The 20,015-nt window shown below is 34.6% G+C and overlaps 1 protein-coding gene and 1 long non-coding RNA gene across 2 annotated transcripts; both read right to left on the bottom strand.

The window, feature by feature from the left end:
• Window positions 1–1,807: 1,807 nt before the first annotated feature.
• Window positions 1,808–5,428, bottom strand: LOC147281000 (uncharacterized). The gene is made up of 6 exons (XM_086247136.1): window positions 5,196–5,428; window positions 5,065–5,104; window positions 4,406–4,486; window positions 3,386–3,572; window positions 2,650–2,917; window positions 1,808–2,172 (listed from the first exon to the last, which is right to left on the bottom strand). The coding sequence occupies exons 1-6, from the start codon at window positions 5,253–5,255 to the stop codon at window positions 1,966–1,968; spliced, it is 843 nt and encodes a 280-aa protein (XP_086103262.1). The 5' UTR covers window positions 5,256–5,428; the 3' UTR covers window positions 1,808–1,965.
• A 1,345-nt stretch (window positions 5,429–6,773) lies between these two features.
• LOC147281001 (uncharacterized) lies at window positions 6,774–8,314 on the bottom strand. The gene is made up of 2 exons (XR_015123038.1): window positions 8,020–8,314; window positions 6,774–7,127 (listed from the first exon to the last, which is right to left on the bottom strand). It is a non-coding gene; the product is annotated as an uncharacterized LOC147281001 (long non-coding RNA).
• Window positions 8,315–20,015: the final 11,701 nt, after the last annotated feature.

Below are 20,015 nucleotides of genomic sequence, written 5' to 3' on the forward strand. Positions count from 1 at the left end.
GAATATGTGTGCATGTGTGAAGGTGGAAATAATTGGTCAGATTCCCCAGCTGCATAATTCATAAACTATGAGAGAAATGAGACTTTAACTAATGACTTTGTGGGGTTGTTGACTGGCTATGTGACTTGTGTCCCACATCATCCCATGTATGCAATGAACCCATTTATTTGAATTCTTTTACGATCTCTCAATCAATTACCAAACAATTAAACAATGACAAAAACAACAACAATAACATCTCATTGATCTTCATCAAATATTAGTTTGCATGACATGTGTCATTACTTACTAGCATAAGGTGATGAAATTCTCACCTCATCTCTTGTTAAACTATAAATGTAATATTAAATATTTTATTCACTAGAAAAGAGTACTTCATTTGGGGAGAGAAAGGGTGTTTCAAAAGTACTTTTAGATAGGGCATGGATAATGTTTTAGGTCATTCAAACCAACCAGTCCATGGGCTATAAATTAATTGTAATCAAACCAAATTCAACTTATACATTGTCTTCTAAAGGGAGCCTCAATTTCAGGATCTTGGCTTTGACTCTTCATTTGGGTTGTCTTCATTTTCTTCATATGGGCTATTCAAATGTCTAAACTGCTAGCATCCATGTGAATATTATGCAATTTTCTAGGCTATAGTACTACATTTTTCTATTTCTTGATCATTCTTTATTTTGTTAATTATGCTTGTGTTTCACAAAACTAGGGGGTTTGCCTTTTGAAATAATACCACGTTAATTGTATTTGTCTTGTTGGGTTTACGTTTCTTGCTATATACTTTACCATGCTTTGTTTCTTCTCTTGGACTAGCTTATGGCACTTCTTGCATTAATGCGATCCCTTCTTTGTTTAATCTCAATGTTAGTATTTGTCTTATTTATTCTTTTTCTTGTTAATTATAAATTTCTCTCTCACACATTTAGGTCTTGTGACTGAATGACAAAACTGCTCTGAATTCAACAGATTTTGCTCTAAATTTAGCATAAGCCCTAGCAAAGCATTGTACAATTTGACATTAGAGAATTACTATCAATTTAAGTAGAGCTCTTAATTCATATTTATCCCAGAGTTTAATAAGATATTGATTCCCATACAAACAGGCCTGTTTGGTGAATAGGTTATAAAACAGAGAAAACATGTTATTTAAAAACACAAAGGTCTTAGTTTAATCTCACTCTCATCCTCTACTTAAGTGCAAGCCATCTTTCTCTTTCACTTCTTTATTACTCGTGTTTAGGTCTGTCTCGTTCTTCCATTGTTACTTGTCAGTTGTCTCTCTCTCTCTCTCTCTCTCTCTCTCTCTCTCTCTCTCTCTCTCTCTCTCTCTCTCTCTCTCTCTCTCTCTCTCTCTCTCTTTATTTGGACGAATTGTTTGCATCAGAGAATGAAAAGTAATTTTGTGAGATTTAATTTAAGTTTATGCAAGAATCATTATTCTTGATAAGACTTGCTGGGCAATTAAATAAAAAATCTAGATTAATTTAGCCGACCACAGACCATACTTGACTAAATAACCAGATTTTAATGAAAAGTTTAACAACCTTTAATCAAAGTCAGCCTAGTATGAAAACTGCTTTAGTAATCATCGCATTATTAGAAATTTTAAAGGACCCATTGGGACCAAATGGCAAATGTAGCACACAATTTGACTTCTCAGAAAACGTCAGGATACAAGCTTCATTAAATTATGTGAAAGTTAATATAGCATCTTTGTCTATGCCTTGTTTGTTCACTCCATAATTCACATTGACCTCTAAATAGGATTAGGAAGATAACGAAGAGGACTGGGCACACACTCTGATACATATGAATTTGTATTGCCGGAAAGAATGAATACAAGATGTTTGTAGTTGATGAATGACATTTCTGCTAACGGTAACAAGTCAATATTGGACCAAAAATATCTTACTTTGTAATCTACAATTCGTTCATGCCTCTTTATGAAAGCACAGTTTAATCTTAGACTGTGACGGTGAACAAATAGAGTTTTAGCACAACAGCCAGAGCCAACTGCAACAGAAAGATCCCGGCTACAATCAAGAACCAACTCTCGCCTGCTGATACGATGTGGGCTCGAAGGTTAACTGCGACAAAGGTGGCAGACATGATCCCGGCTACACCTGTAATTACCCATCTGAAAATTTCTATTGGCACAACTGAGAGACACTGAAACCACAGAGAGTAGGAATGTCAGCTAGTGATTATCATCCATCTCAATGGGAGATTTACTTGTATTTTAACAAACAAAAGCTTGCAACAGAGTTCAATGATGGAACTCATCTTACACATATTGAAAAATTGGCTCTTAATAAGTACAAACGATTAAGGTACATAATTGAATCATACCTAAGACATTAGTGTCCAAAATTATTAGAATTGACAATAGTGTTAGGAAAGCTTCTCCAGGATTCTTACTAAATTAGTAAAAGACTGTTTGGACATAAATCTCACTATCCAGAAAATTTCTGGCAAAAGCTTTCATCCCACCCCGTATCTACATTTTTAATAATGTATAGCTTGAGAGCATTAGCATAAACTTTTGGGAGACGGGTCAAAGTAACTCTTTTACACCCAAAACTTTGTAGACGACATCATTCTGGTAACAAACTTAATAAAAAATAAATGAGAAAACCAGGGACTTACCAACGCTGGAATAAAGACAAACAGGGAATAGCCATAGAGACAAAACAGCTGAACGAGACCTGATGGTGCAGAGAAGTATTTGAGGATTACGTACAGTAAAAGAGGAACAACAGTGACGTATCCATAGAATAATCCAGCAGACCATTGCACCACATTAATGTCATATTCCCATTCTTTGCTCTTGACCTTGTGTGCTACATATGTCACAAAAGTTCCAATGGCAGCTGCTACAAATATTAGGGTAGTGCATATCCAGAAAGGTCCATACCTGCACAGCATTTGAAGTTGAGATCATATGACATGTACCTCACAATACAGAGAATTTTTTACGAATACATTACAAATATAAAAGTAAAACAAAAGTATCCATCAAGATACAGTGATTAATCCATTCACAATCTTACAATGTAGTTCCAAAACCAAGCTTCACATTACAGACATTTAAATTGAATGCGAAGTATAAGCATGGTACCAGTAGCAAATCTGATATCAGTAAAATTTTACAGAATCGCATATACCATCACCATCCATCAATGCCCTTAGATCTTTGACTACTTAATTTGCATGATTCTACTAAATTATAGTATAGCGCAAACACATTTTCTACTATTTTCTCAAATTAAAAGGCATCTTCATCCAGGATTATCAATTGTCAAATCAATGTTTGTGGCAATGTCTCAGAGATGTTTAAATTTCAAAGAATAATGCAAGTTGAAAATACTGTTCAAAAACTTACAAATCTGGGCTGTCAGATGTTTTTTCGTTAAAAGTTCCACTGAATGGAAGGAGTGAGTCCTTAATCCTCTCTAGAACATCTGAAGTGTCAACATCAAAGTATGGCTTGTATGCAGATACATTGAATGCCCGTAGCCAACCAGTCTGCTGGGGTTCATCAGAACCAGATATAGGTTTTGAAAATGTGTCTGTATCAAGTGAAACATGGCTATTATCCTTTAACATCACAGAAAATGACATCGAAAAAAAAAAAATTATAGTAGTCAAACTTTAATAATCTGGAAAATTTATGGAAAGAAGATTGGCCAATAGTTTTAGCACCCCTTAGGCCCTTACAAATAGCAATTCTAACTTTCCTCATATAGTTTAATGCCTCTTAGGAATAGCAACCCTCTCCACATATAGAACGAGAAGGAAGCATGGAGGACATTTCAGTCATTGTTGTCCAAATCTCATATTAGCTCTTCTAAGGTTTTTTTTTCCAAGCATCCACTCTGTTTGAGTTCATCTGTCCACTGATTAGAAGTTTTAAAGTACAAAAACACAACTTTAACCACATTTAATCTTCTGTCTTGTTGACTCTTGACGGCACACCTGATTACTAGTTTACTAGTACTACAGATCTCTTCTTATTTATGGTGATCCAACCCAGTCGGCTCTCATGAGCACTTTGATCCCATCACATTTCAACTAGTCAACCTACCGAACCTCAGCTTCCCTGATTCATATCCCATTATCTTACTAGAGTTTACAAAGCATAATCAAATGAACAAAATTTCTCTAACCTTTTGCCATTAGATCTAGATTTACCCAAATAATGGTCTATACTCCTAGAACATACAGTGAAAAAGCATGAATCTCAAATACTTTAAACTTGTTTTTTAAAAGCCTTTAGGTATTGGATCCGAAGATTGTATTGTATTCACTGGACTATTATTATCTGAAACAATGTAGGAAAGTCACATATCAAAGCAAATCCTGGTTTGCATATTTAATAAACTAAAGTGAAAATTGTGTGTACCATCGGCATCACGTGGAGGGCGAGCACCACCAGCGATCTTCCCATGTGCCTCAGATGGAGGAAATGTCGTAAGGCTTGAATCTGCATCATTTACGCCATATAATTATTTCCAATGAAAAAAATCAAAGAATCTTGCAACTAAATTATTAAAACCTAGCAACTGAGCTGGAATTTAAACTCAACTAAGCAGATGTTTATGTCTCATTGAGCCCCTTCCAGCAAAACGATACAACATTCACAATTATACTTATTCCTTTCCTATACTACTCGATAAACCCCTTCGCTAATAAAACTTTAAATTTACAACTGCAAATTTAATCACATAAAAGCTCTGTCTGGTTACTAAGAAAATGCAGGAAAAGAAATATATAAACGTTATCAAAATTCAAGATCCTAGTCTCCCAACACTTAAAACCCAGAAACACAAAACAAAACAGAGAATGGCAACTCAATTTCCCTACTCTTTTTCCTGCATCAATTTCAAACAGCTATATAGAATTCCCAACACAATAGTGCAACGATAAGTAACTGATTCTTTCTATTATCTAATGCTGTTTCGTTTTCTTTTCCTTCAGTTTCACGGCAACCAAACAAAAGGTAAGTAAATCCACGGATTGACAACCCATTTCCTGAGCTTTGGGAAAGAACGAATTGGGTACCTTGGAATTTGACAGTGAGATGGCCTGGATCTGGGACCGCCTGCAAAATTAACCAAGAACATTAAACCAGATATACATATAGATATATAAATATTATATACATAAATGTAATCGTGAAATTGAATACTTACAGCAGGAACAGATCCTGAGACGTTTTGGTTATCGATGCTTGTATAATTTCCGGACATCATCTTGCTTTCTCTTCTTCCTCCTTGTGTCTGCTCCTTCAGATCTCTCTCTGGTACTCTTGCAGTAGCGCGTGGTTTTTGTTTTTATTTTTGGATTTTATTTTATTTCTTAATTTTGTTCTTACATGACAAATATAAAATCGGGTAGACTTTTTAAGAGGTGGATTGAGGTTTGGGCTTCCCTGGATTGGTTGGGCCCAAGCTCGATTGGACCAATACAAAAGAATTATTTACTTCAACTTTTACTCAATTACACAACTTGGATCTTGGATGATTCCCTCTATGGAAACGGAATGGATATTATGTGTTGGAAAAACTTCCCCTCAACTTACGATGTATTTAGAACTTTATTTAAAATATCGATGTTAATAGAAAATGTTGAAACCTTCTTAGATGAGAGTTTCATTGTCAAGCAAATAGAGGCGCTTGATTTTTGTTAGGTCCAGACTGTCCAGTTTGAACCCAACTTTTTTGTTCAAAATACAAAAAACCAATGTTCTTTTCCACACATGAGGGGTTTTGTAGGGGACAAGACATATTAATTAAAAATACATTCATTTCGGAACCAAAATTGATATTACTCCATTTTTTTCAAATAAAAGTTTAAAGAAATTTCAAACCCTAAAATTTGCTCATCACTTTAATTTTATATGAGAACAAATTTGCTAACCATTTTAATTTGGTGGTGAGAATAATGCCACCTTTCATATTAGTTAACTAAGATTAAACTTTTATATTTAATGTATTTTATTAATTTTTTAATTTTAATCACTCTAACCCATAAAGTTTCAGAAGTCTTTTCACTTGCCTTCTCACACCTCCCCCCACCGTTCCCACCCTCTCCCCTCCTCAAGTGGCCGGATTTTACTGCGGGCGGAGGATGAGCTAGAGCAACCAAGGAGCTAAAGCAGATGGGAAAAGAAGACATACTACCAATTTGATTGTTGTTCTTCTTTGCTGCCCATTTGGTTACGTTTGATTGTTGTTCTTCTTTACTCCCCATTTGGCCCTCTTAAGGAAAAAATAACAAAATGATAAGCCTCAGGGATTCGTCTTGCCTTTTCCCTTCTTTACCCTTTGAACTTGGAGATATTCAATTCATATGATGTTGCATTACAGAATAATGGTTCATCTTCTTGGCTGCACAGTGTCTCGTCGTCACATTTTGTTCGAATTTGAACACAATAGAACGACCCAAACAAAGCCCGTTTCATTTGAGATTGTGGCACGAATATGCAGTGGGAGGTGGGAGGGATGGTGAGGTGGAGGAGAGACAGAGCGAAGGAAAAAGAGAGAGAGAGGAGCGAAGTATTTATTTAAAATACTCAACTATAGTTAACTCTTATACACGTTCCATTCATTGAGAATGGTGGTAATGGGTTAAAGTTTTATAGTGGAGAATGGAGATGAAGGAGATATGGGGATATTCCCATTTACCGAGAGAGAGAGAGAGAGAGAGAGAGAGAGAGAGAGAGAGAGAGAGAGGGGTGTTGGTATTCCGGGATACGCCAGTTCTTCTCATGAAAAAAATGTTGACTAATATTTAATTCAATGCATGCATCGTTAGACAAATTTAAAAAAGCAATTAAATTTCTCAAGTCCCAAGTTTTGTGGCGGCCGCGGTCCTCTTGCAGTCACACAAAGAAACCAGCATACCCGGCATTTCTGCAATAATATATGCATGGTGATGGTGTTATGTAGTCATGCATGTTCTTCTACTTTAATCTACTGTTCATCCATACCTATATGAATGTCAAAGTTAGCTACGTCTGCAACAATTAATACATTTTCTACTGGAAGCTTCAACAATTATTCTAAAGCCATAACGTCCTTAATTAATTCCTTCCATCCATCTTGAGCTTCAGTTATGAGGACCTGAACAAAAAAATAAATAAAAGGAAAATGAGACAGCATTGTCATTCTTTGTGATGACAAAATTGGTACAAAAAAATATGAACACAACCGTAACCAATTGGTGCAATCGATGGGCCCAAGATTACAAAACCATTGAATGAACCTATCTAATCAAACTTTGTGATTTATGTTGCAACAAATAAAATATAAGTAGAGGCAATGATGGATTAAGTGCCCAAAAAAGAATGGCATGCATAGCAAAATCAAAACAGGGGATATTGTAAAAGAGGTTTGAGTTGGTTGTAAAAAGAAAAGGAGACAGCATGATCATTCTTGCATTTATCAAGACAAGTAGACAACATGTTTCAGCAGCTTTATCTAAAACATCCGATATACCAAACAAAGACGGAGACACACAGCCAATGCATCGCAATGAATTACAACAAGATAAATTCAATCTAAGAAGAAAGTAAATTTCCAATGATTTGGGTCTGGAATGAAACCAAACAGAATATTTAAATATGAACTTAAGTGCAACCAATTGGTGCAATTGATGGACCCAAGATTACAAAACCATTGAGTGAACCTATCGAATCAAACTTTATGATTTATGTTGCAACAAAGGTCTCATAACTTAAAAAAGGTTATTGAGATTGGGGCAATCAATTTCGCTGGATCGTACCCAGAAAATTTGCCCAAATAAGAAAACATCAGTATTTTTCATTTTAGGTTATAAGTTAGGGCTTTTGTTGCGCCAAAATTAACCATATATACGAAGATCGAGAGATGAAAACCAAACCTGGTTGGTTGGAGTTGTGCTCAGAGATTCGACAAGGGTGGATGATTAGCAAAAAAATTCAAAATTAAAAAAAAAAATTAAACATAAAAGAGATCGAATACATCGTAGTAGTACCTCTGGCTCAGGGGATGGGAAGCTTGAAAATGAGCAAGCTCTTTTTCTCAAACCTCTTCAATCTGCTCAAAACTCTTCTTCAGTTTTTCTTCAAGTTTTTTATCAAACCAAACTTTAAAAAGATATGCCGATCCAAACAGGGCAGCGTAACGCGTATACATGGTAGGTTTACTGGTAGGTAACAGAGGTGCTGTAGAAAGATTAAAGGAAAGTGCAATCGAAAAGAAAGGAAATATATTATATCTTGCTAAAAAAACACTTTAAGGACTATTTATACAAAGAAAAGGGAAATAATAAAGATATTAAACCTATTACGTGTACTCACTGATATACAGGACACGTCACACTAACTAAGAAGGAAGAAATAGCTATATTATTCTAACAATAGTAATAAAGAAACTGGCCAGCAAAGTGGTGATCTCAACATTTACGAACGAGCTCACTGTTGGAGTCGGAATTAGTGACTAGTAGGAGAAGGCTTTCCAGAAGCTTTCGTCTCTTTGCAACTAAATACAAGGCTTTTTGCACTAAGCGGTTAATTTCAGAAAAATATGCGGTGTCGTTTTATTGGGATTTGATAAACGTGGGAAGTGTGGGACTGTTTCGCCGTCCTTTGATTAATCTCGTGGTGGTTTCGAAATTCATGATTCATTTCACTAAATTTTCAGAAAATGAAAATGTCATTTGTTAACCGTATAGTAACGTTTTATTCATGAAAATGTCATTTGTTAACCGTTCACTAAATTCATGATCCAATGTGAATAGTGAATCAGTGCCAAGAATATTGACTGAAGCAGTGCCAAGAAGCGGTGTCGTTTTATTGGGATTTGATAAACGTGGGAAGTGTGGGACTGTTTCGCCGTCCTCTGTTTAATCTCGTGGTGGTTTCGAAAATCATGATTTATTTCACTAAATTTTCAAAAAATGAAAATGTCATTTGTTAACCCCGTCTAGTAACATTTTACAAAATAATTTTTAAACAATTGTATTGTAAAATAAAAATGACAAATTAAATTTTAAATTTTCAAAATATGAAAAGATGTCTAGTAGCGTAATTGAAAAACAAGTATATAAAACAAAAATAATGAAAACACATTTGATATTAACCAATTATTACAACTGAATAATTATATTCACAAAATATATTAATGATAAATTATTATTAACCAATTTCATGAAATATATAATTAAAAAAAAAGTTTTATAAAATCCAATCCATTTCGGCCGGCGCGACTACCTTGGAGGTGGAAGAGTTGTTGGTGGCCGTATTATTAATAGAAACAAAACTACAAGCACCTATGATCTAGTTGAACGTATGTATTTTCTCTATATAAGAGTTGTTAAGGCTTGTGAGCTTCCTGTCATGGATGTTACGGGGAGTCTTGATCCGTTTATTGAAGCGATAATTGAAAACTATAGAGGGATTACGAAGTATATATTTTGAGAGATGGGTAGAGAGAGAGAGAGAGAAAGAACTAGAGGAATAGAAGAAAGATGGAGACAGATGGGTGAGGTGGGCAACGGTGGGGGGTAGGGCTGCTGCCGGAGGTGGGTCAGGCTAAGTGGGGAGGAGGTGCAGATCACATGTTTTTTCATTTTTCTATTTTTTTTTCAGTTGTAAATTTTTTTTTTATTTATATCTGTATTCTCTATATTTTATAAATTCACTGAAAACATCATTTAATCGTTTCTGAATTTACACTATAAACTATAAATTCTATTTTGTGTTTTTCAAAAACTGTTTTCTCAATACGACAACCAAATGCATTTTTGTCATTTTTTGAATTTGTAAAATGAAAAACCGTTTTGTAAAATGTTACCAAACGCACAAATTTTTATGGAAGAATTTTCAGAAAATGAAAATGTCATTTGTCTGGGTGTCGTTTTAGGGTCCGTCTGGTAACGTTTTACAAAATCATTTTCTAAAAATTGTTTTACAAAATGAATATGAGAAATTAAATTTTGTATTTTTAAGATTTGAGAATGCGTCTGATAGCATTAGCCTAAAAATGATTTTCTGAAAATAAAAACAGTAGAATGCGTAGGGTAGCATAAACCTAAAAACGTATTCTTAATGAAATGCTACATATAATTTTCAATCTAGCATGTTACATATAATCAAATAATAAATTTATTAATGAATTGGCATTTTATTTTTATCAAATGAGTGACTCAAATTAAAGAAATTGAGTTATATTTTCATCATCTTATATATGTAAAAATGAAATTTCAATGATTTTTTTTAACAAAAACTTTTATTTTATTAGTATATATAAGAAACTAGTCCTTCTAATCAAATTAAAAAAACAAACCAAAAAAACGCAATTAGTCTACAATAAACCCGAAGGCCCTAGAAACTTTGTCTAGTGCCCATCAATGCTGCAGATGCTTGAAAAGATACCCAAACTAGAAGAGCATCAATTAGACCCATCAACAAGGTCAAACTCATCATCTTCCAACCAATACCACCGACACCAAACAAATTCCATGAATAAAGCCCATCAAAACTAACATAGAGAGAGAGAGAGAGAGAGAGGATATGTGGGTTTAGGGATGTGAGTTGGCTGTCGGAGAGAATATTAATAGAAGGTGAGAGAGTTGTGTTTCTTCGTGGGTTGGTGTTTATGGTTGGGTTTGAAGAGACGAAAGAGGACATGGATAACCATGGTGTTGTTCTATGTAATTTACAGTCATATGAATTTTTGCAGATGAACTGGAACAAGAGAAATCAAAGAAGAGAGTGAGCGGTAGGAAAAAATAGAGGAAGAGATTTTCCGTGTTGTCTGTGGATAAATCCACACCGATCTAATAGCCAATCATGGCTCGACACGTAGCTGGTCACACCTGACTTCGGAGTTTGACCTTTCAACGGTCAAACTTGGACCTCCGCGTCATCACACTAGCTCGACATTGCACTTCATTGTCAGATCGGATCGGCCTACCCTGACAGATTTCTCGCGCCCGATCCGACCCGATCTGAGGATCTTCCAAAGAATTTAGTGTTCATCATCTCTTTGGTTATCCTAGTTCGGTTCGGCTCGGCATTGAGCGACCGCCCTTTTTAGACCCTAGTCACGACTCACTACGGGTTGAAGGAGACCACTGCGCACCGGATCGGCTCGGCCGAGCTGTCCTTTTCCGATCCGATCTCACGTAGGCTTCATGTTTACACATGAAGATCTGTATTCGGATCGGCTCGGCATCACGCCGACATTCCACAGATGATCACGTTGGGATGAACCGCCATACTCAAGTGCACCTGACATGATCCTCTGACAGATGAGATATTCCAGCTCACAGCCATATTGGGATATTTCACCTAAACCTTCCATCCTTACATTGAATGTAGCATTCAATGCAGCATTGAATGCTGAGGAGGTGAGTAGCTGTGCATGCTACTAGCTAGTCATGACCGAACGCGTTGATCACTCTCAACCACTCATCCACATGCAGGTAACTTACTCTTCATACCTTCCTTTCTCTATATAAACCAACTTATATGCACAAAGCCAAGGATCTAGTCATCACAAAGTAAACACTTGCACAAACTTTGACTTAGCAAAAGCATGCCCAACTTGCTGAGAATAAACCCAAAACATTTACCTTGTTCTTCTCATTCTCCCAAGTTCATCCTCTGTTCTTCCTCACCTTTATTCAAACACCGGCCACCAAATACATATCACTGACTTCATCATTGGAGCGCGTTTGGCTGGTACCACACCGGTCCATCTCCTTTGATCTTGTGTTTGCACAGGAAGATCTCAAACCAACATCCACGTCATCGTCCAATAAGGCATCAGATTAGCCAGATCACCACTTCTAAGTTATTGCATCTACCTTACGGGAATTTGCATCAACACGTGTTTTACTTTTGTATCCCGCGTTTTCTGAAAACAATGAGAACGTCTTTATGGTGTTTTCAAACTTAACACACAATTTTGAATATGTTTTTCAAATATTGTATTCCGTATTTTAGCTCACCAAACGTGAATTCTATTTATTGTTTTGTAAAACGAAAAATGGTATTGCAAAATGTTACCGAATAGCCCTTAATGCTTCACCACTTTGAGGATGATGAGTAAAAATAGATTCTTTTTTTATATTATTATGATTTAAATGCATTTATTATTAAAACTTAACCATAGTTTTTTTTTTTGGCCCATGAAACTTAACCATGGTTGCCACGTGGCATAATGACGTCACGTGTACAATCATTAATTTCTAAAACTCTAAATCCTAAAACATACCCTTAAAATCGTACACGTGTTAAAATCGTGAATTGGTAATACCATATCATCAAATCACGTGGTGTTACGATCACATATAATAATTTTTCCACTTGAAGAAAAAGAGAGGAGAAAAGGAGACAGATCGATGATGGGACTATATGGGGTTTTGTTGTTGTTTTTTTTTTTCTTGTAAAAACACTTGGGGACAAAGGTGAAAAAATATTTGTGGGGGTTTAAATTCAACATTCATGTGTGCAAGTTTTGGCTTGGTTCATGGGTCCAACATTTGCTTTTTTTTAAGTTCAAGTGTACAGCCTCTATTATTTAAGATAAATGATCATTTTCGTCCTTGTAGTTTGACATTTATTTTAATTTCATCCATATTTTTCAATTTTTTTCATTTAAGTCCTTATATTTTAGATTTTGTTACAATGAAGTCTAAAATTAAAATTTTCTCCAAATTTTATTGTAAAACACCACGTGCAATGTTAGGTTTGGCGAGTTTTGGAGCTAAATAGTCATAAAATCTTTATAGATGCATTCTTGCACCGATGAAAGCAAGGATTTCATAGTATAAATTTCAACGAAAATTTTGAATTTAATGGTAAGAAAATGTAAGCTACGAGAATTTGATTGAAAATATTTAAAAAATATGTACGGAATTGAAATAAATATCAAACTACGGGGACCAAAATGGTGTATTGAATTGAGATTCTAATGGATTTTAAAAGAATTTAAAAATTCATAGAAATTTAGGTATATATATCTAATTCAAAATTTTAAATATTCCATAGAAATCTAGGTGTATGTAATTCAGAATTTAAAAAATTCCATAGAAATTTAGGTATATTAAAAAACTCATTGATTTTAAAAAATTTCATTAAATGTTGGATTTTGTTCAAATAACAAATGCTATGACAATTCTAGCATTTCCCATTTACAGTATGTTTGGATGTTATGATCACATACAATCTATTTGTATAAAGTAATTTCAGTTTTCATAGAAATTCTTGAATGCTGAAATTTACAATTCAATCATTTAAAAATTTATCAATTACAAATTTCATTACGCGGATGTCATGCATGTAAAATTGATAGGAATTACAATTCTTATTGTTTGGATAACTCATAAAGTTTATGTTAAAAATTTCAACCTATTAGAGCATGTACAATGACATGGCTAAATGCTATGCTAAAGCCATATATAGTGGAATTGATAAAAGGCTCAAGTATAAAATGCACCTACCAATTATAAAGGGTATTATAAATTGGTCCAGTAACTATAAAATATTTCAAATACATCCACCAATTATCAAAAACTTACAAATTAACACTTTGTTAAAATTAACTCAGTGCCAATACATCAAAGCTTTGGCGCACAAGCATGTGTGGGATTCTCAAAATTCTTTCTATATAGATGGAATTTTGATCCGGAATTTGAGACCCCCATTTCATGACTTTTTTCTGCACATAATTTCAACTTTTGCATGTTTAAGTTGCCAAATAATTAGCGCATCTAATTCATCAAATCCCAACTTTCCTTTAAATTCGTGACTTCATGAAAGTCTATAAAACACTTTGAAAGTCTATCATAATTTTAAAAGTCTATGAAAGTCTGTCACTTAAAAAAAGTATTTAAAAATCTGGATTGAGTACACCCTCCTTAAAATATCTATGTTAATGAGTTTCATTGTCAAGCAAAGAGAGGTGCTTAATATTTGTTAGGTCCAGTTTGAACCCAACTTTTTTGTTCAAAATACAAAAAACCCATGTTCTTTTCCACACATGAGGGGTTTTGTGGGGGACAAGACATACTAATTAAAAATATGTTCATTTCGGGAGACCAAATTTGATATTACCCTATTTTTTTCAAATAAAAGTTTAAGGAAATTCCAAACTTAAAAATTCAAACTCTAAAATTTGCTCACAACCTTAATTTTATATGAGAACAAATTTGCTCACCATTTTAATTTGGTGGTGAGAACGATGCCACCTATCATATTAGTTAACTAAGATTAAAATGGATTTTACTCCGGCGGAGGATGAGCTAAAGTAACCAAGGAACTAAAGCAGATGGCAAAAGAAGACGTACTACCCATTTGATTGTTGTTCTACTTTGCTGCCCATTTGGTGACGTTTGATTGTTGTTCTTTTTTACTCCCCATTTGGCCCTCTAAGGAAAAATTAACAAAATGATAAGCCTCAGTGATTCGTCTTGCCTTTTCCCTTCTTTACCCTTTGAACTTGGAGATATTCAATTCATATGATGTTGCATTACAGAATAATGGTTCATCTTCTTGGCTGCACAGTGTCTCGTCGTCACGTTTTGTTCGAATTTGAACAGAGAGAGAGAGAGAGAGAGAGAGAGAGAGAGAGAGGGGTGTTGGTATTCCGGGATACGCAAGTTCTTCTCATGAAAGAAATGTTGACTAATATTTAATTCAATGCATGCATCGTTAGAAATATTTGAAAAAGCAATTAAATTTCTCAAGTCCCAAGTTTTATGGTGGCCACGGTCCTCTTGCAGTCACACAAAGAAACCAGCATGCCCGGCATTTCTGCAATAATATATGAATGTCATGCATGTTCTTCTACTTTAATCTACTGTTCATCCATACCTATATGAATGTCAAAGTTAGCTACGTCTGCAACAATTAATACATTTTCTACTGGAAGCTTCAACAATTATTCTAAAGCCATAACCTCCTTAATTAATTCCTTCCATCCATCTTGAGCTTCTAGTTATGATCGAGGACCTGAACAAAAAAATAAATAAAAGGAAAAGGAGACAGCATTGTCATTCTTTGTGATGACAAAATTGGTACAAAAAAATATGAACACAAGCGTAACCAATCGGTGCCGCCCAAGATTACAAAAACCATTGAATGAACCTATCTAATCAAACTTTGTGATTTATGTTGCAACAAAGGTCTCATAACTTAAAAAAGGTTATTGAGTGAGATTGAGGCAATCAATTTTGCCAAAATAGTCAAACATTGGGAATTTTCATTTTAGGTTATAAGTTAGGGCTTTTGTTGCGCCGAAATTAACCAGATCAGATCTATAACTTTATTTGAATAGAAAATAATTAATAGCAACACGAGTAAGTATTACTATATACGAAGATTGAGAGATGAAAACCAAACCTGGTTTGGTTGGAGTTGTCTCCTGAAATTTGACAAGGGGGGACCTATACGAGGGTGGATGACTGGATGATCAACAAAAAAAATAAGAAATTAAAAATTAAAAAAATGAAACATAAAAAGAGATGATCGTAGTAGTAGTACCGGCGTAGCTCTTTTATGAGAGCCTCTTCGAAATGTTCAAGTCTTCTGTCGACTCTCTCGCCGAGGCGGTATAGTTTGTCACCCACGTAAGAAAGCGCATAACAATATGAACCAGCAACAACCAAAATCTGCATAAAACTCCAAGCCATTAAGAACTCCGAAGTAGAATTAAGGGTTTAGATCCTTAGGAGGAGGTGGAGGGCCCTTTAGGTCCGATGTGAATATATAGTGAATGAGTGCCAACAAAATTGACGGAAGCAGTGAGAGAGAGACAGACTTATGCGGTGTCGTTTTATTGGGATTTGATAAACGTGGGAGTGTGGGTCTGTTTCGCCGTCCTTTGATTAATCTCGTGGTGGTTTCCAAATTCATGATTCATTTCATTAAATTTTCAGAAAATGACAATATATGTCACTTGTCGTAAAAATGGATTCTTTTTTTAATGAATAAAAATTTAAAACTAAGCATGTTACTAAGATAAAGAATCTTGATGAAAATATTGGTTCCTTGAGATTTCTGAGGTAGCATAATTTGAATGGATGGTTTTTTATTTTCTTTGAATAATTTGAATGGATCTATATCTAATTAAGCAAAACTAGCTAGCACCAAAAAATATTGGTGCCTAAGTCAATTGCTTATGGTTATTGTGGGTTAACAGCTAAGTCATACACTGTTATGTAGTCATGCATGTTCTTCTACTTGAATCTACTGTTCATCCATATATACTTATATGAATCATGAATGTCAAAGTTAGGTACGTCTGCAACAATTAATACATTTTCTACTGCAGGCTTCAATACAGTATGAGAGCGGACTTATTGATAACAGAACATCGTGCCAATTTTATTAAGAAAAATTGGACTTGTTGCCAACAAAACTCATTCACAGTTTTTATTTTAAAACTGATCGATGGCATTATCTGGAAGGAAAAAAAAAACATCTGAAAATCCTGTATGGGTGTGTTTGGCTGACTTATGTATGATGCAACAAACATAGCTTCTTCATGTTGACTGAGTTAATTATTGAACTAACCTATTGCTTATGATTTATTTATAAGACAATGCATAACACCACTATGATTTGAATGAACCCTTTTACCTATGTCCCTATAGGAAAACTAATGGGAAAACCGTTCATAGCTCTAATTTGATTACATCAACTTCAGAAAATATATTAACACGTGGTATAATTTTTTTTAATTAGAAAAGGTAGACATTTGCACTTGGTCTGTTGGTCAGTTGGTTTAACTAGGTTTGGGCTAAAACGCTTACTAAAGAGCCATTTTTATTTTTGGGTTTAAACAAATTAGGCCTATTTATTAATTGGCACCCCTAAATGATGGATTTGCTGTATTAAATTTTGGATTTTGCTCATATGCGTGGAGGATTGTGTTTTAGCAAATGTATGGAGAAGAAGAATTAGGTTAGGACAAGTGGGCAACCATAGTTTGTTCTACAAACTTTATAATAGTTGATCTTAATTTATTCATTTGGAATGTCAGATTTTAAATCTAGAATTTTAGAAATTTTTATTCTGAAGACTATGTATAAAAAATTTTGAGTGTTGAGTGCATTAATTGATCGAAGTTTTAAGAGATAGGCACTCACTCATTTGGAGCATTATATTAAGACCTTATTCCAAAAGTGATCATCAATGCTCTTGACACCAATTAAGGTCCCCCTCCTGTTTAGGCTTAGGGGCACAAATGTACGTTGGACCATGCAAGCAACATTAGCTGCATCGTTCAATCTTAATATTTGCCGGTATCATTTGGAAATTGAAAACTTGTGGATATGACTTATGAGGTATTGATATTGCAACTGCCCTGATGCATGAATGCAGCAGCCCCAATTCTTTATCGTACATCCAACTTCAAATCAGGCCTACATTTGCTCAACAATACAATAAGAAATCCCTTATAAACTTATCAACTTTGGGATAGAAAAATATGCATTTCGGATTAAAATGTTGTGGACTTGTGGGCCAAGAAATTCTTGTTAGATTATTAGAGCATTCTACACGTACGATAGAAAACTAGGACCATTTATCCGGGGTGACTTTTAAAATTTAAGCTTCTTTCGACATTTAAATTGGGGAATGGGAAAAGGAAGAGTTATTTTCGACAAATTTAGAATATAGTCATTTACACTGGATATCACCTACTAGCTTCCTACTTTTACCATATCATCATCATCATTACATACGAATAAAATCATAAGTTGTATGTGTGTGCGCGCGCACATGATATTGCAGATCTAATGAAAGATATAGATATGTATAATAAATTGTAGAGATGCATAGGGGCTTTGCTATTTGCCAAACCGAGAGAGATGGAGTACTTTCAATAATTGTATGCTTCGTTTGGAAATTAAAAAGGAAAAGCCACAACATAAGGTACGTATAAGACTATAATTAAGGAATTAATTGGGGTGAGAGCAGACTATAACTCCTTTTCCAGAAAGGAGACATCTAACAAATAAAACACGTGCATATTTTTAGAAACTAGTATTCCACACAAGTCTTCCAGTGGGTTGGATATAAATTTATGGATGAGAACGTAAGATTCATGACCTACCTAAAAGAAAAAAGGGTAATTAGAGGCAACCAAAAGATTATGCATTACCCATAAAAACACACAGACAATAGCAAAATCAGAATATAAGATATGAAGTACGTAAGCGACTATGCGCATAACACAAAATCTTATTTACGTATTGATGAAAGTTTTCGTCATATTTCTAACCTCTATTATTATAAAGTCAGGCACTTCTTTGGGGTCACCAAATTTTTAAATGTCAAACCAAAAAAAAAAAAAAAAAGACATCAAAAGAATGAGTTAACATGTGGTTTCCACAATTCCACACGAAGGTTATTAATATCAAACAGAACTAATATATAACTCAGAAAAACAAAATACAGTACACGATCAGAAACCAGAAGGTGGATGACATACATGCAAAAAGAAAGGTGAGAGGTGTTCTATAACTGAAATGGGTTATAAGGTGGGACACTTTATTCATCCCGTTTGATCCCACATTCAGAAACAAATGGTTTCAACCACCACCCACAATTCATATTTCGCACAAGAGGGGAAAAACAGATCGGTATATGTAGGTTAATTTGGAGGACCAGACCTTGAGTATATTAGATAAAATCATAAAACACAAAATTAACTAACAAAAAGAACCATGTGTGTACGTGCATGTGTGAATTTCTATTATTTCAGTTATAATGAATTTGGGTTCAGGTGTCTAATTATGGGTTCAGGGGTGCAATAACGTAGTCTAATCAAGCAAAAAGAACCATGTGTACGTGCAAATTAAAGCCAACATTGAGAAACCTTTCATATGAATTTAACAAAGAAATATAAGATTAATTTAAAGTGCCATATGCATACCTGGGTTGGCTTGATCACTATGGTTTCTTAAAAACATTCCCGGAGGCTCTGGCGACCCTCCAGCACCGGTAATCTTCGAAGAAGTTAGGATGAAGATCAAGGTAATCCTTCCTATTGATGACATATATAGAAGGCAGTCAAAATATAAGTGGAATAGGGTGCATATATTGCATGATTGGGATGTAATATATTATGAAACAAATTCAATACTAAATGAGTCATTTACTATATATATCCGCAGCTTAGAGTTTCGATCAGTGAAGAAAACCATAAAATAAATATAAAGAAACCAAATAAAAGGCAAGACAAACCACCGTACGTTTAGCAAAATAAAAAGCAAAGACAAGGTGAAAGAAATTACTGGCGCTCAATCTCCGCGATCTTCTCGATCATCAACAACTTTTCTTCTTGGACCAAGGGAGCATAATATTTATAAAACACCAGACTAACAATTCCAGAGGGTATCAGCACTGTGGCTGCAATTCTTAGACAGTTTCAAATTAAATACGGCGTGCGATTGTTGGCTGGCCAAGTTTTTGCTAGAGATTGTTGCCAGATTCATGTTTTTGGTAGACTTTGTTGGCTGAATCATGTTTTTGGAAATTAGGATAGTCGGGTTTGCGACTGATGGCAGTGGGAGGTGTTCAACATAGAATAATTTTTCATTCAATTAGTTTTCTAATAAAAATATGTGCATTCGTTTTCAAATAAATAAATAATAAATTTATGTCTGGGCTTGGATCCTGGAGTTGCCCCCCCGCACAAAAACTGGGCTGGGCTTGGTTTTCTAATATGAATACTTGGATTGGCCTGTCACAAAAATGAGTCCAAATTGGAGAACAACTAGCACGGTCGCCACGTGACAGAATGACATTACGTATACAATTATTAATTTTTAAAATCTTAAATTCTAAAATATACACTTCAAAACATGCACGTGTTAAAATTGTAGATTGATAATATTATATCATTATACCACGTAATGTTACGATCATATATAATAATTTACGATTATATATAATAATTTTTTCGTTAAAAGAGAAAAAGAAGGGAGGAGGAGGCAGATCGATGGTGGGACTATAT

This window comes from Dryas octopetala, chromosome 6 (genome assembly GCF_963921425.1).
Source record: "Dryas octopetala chromosome 6, drDryOcto1.1, whole genome shotgun sequence".
Lineage (NCBI taxonomy): Eukaryota > Viridiplantae > Streptophyta > Magnoliopsida > Rosales > Rosaceae > Dryas > Dryas octopetala.

Excerpts from the sequence above, each read along its gene's own strand:
- LOC147281000 (XM_086247136.1), bottom strand. The coding sequence starts at position 5,255 with ATGATGTCCGGAAATTATACAAGCATCGATAACCAAAACGTCTCAGGA. Across the intron at positions 5,105-5,195 it reads TCTCAGGATCTGTTCCTGCT|GCGGTCCCAGATCCAGGCCA; the intron begins GTAAGTATTCAA and ends TTAATTTTGCAG. Across the intron at positions 3,573-4,405 it reads CCCTCCACGTGATGCCGATG|ACACATTTTCAAAACCTATA; the intron begins GTACACACAATT and ends CACTTGATACAG.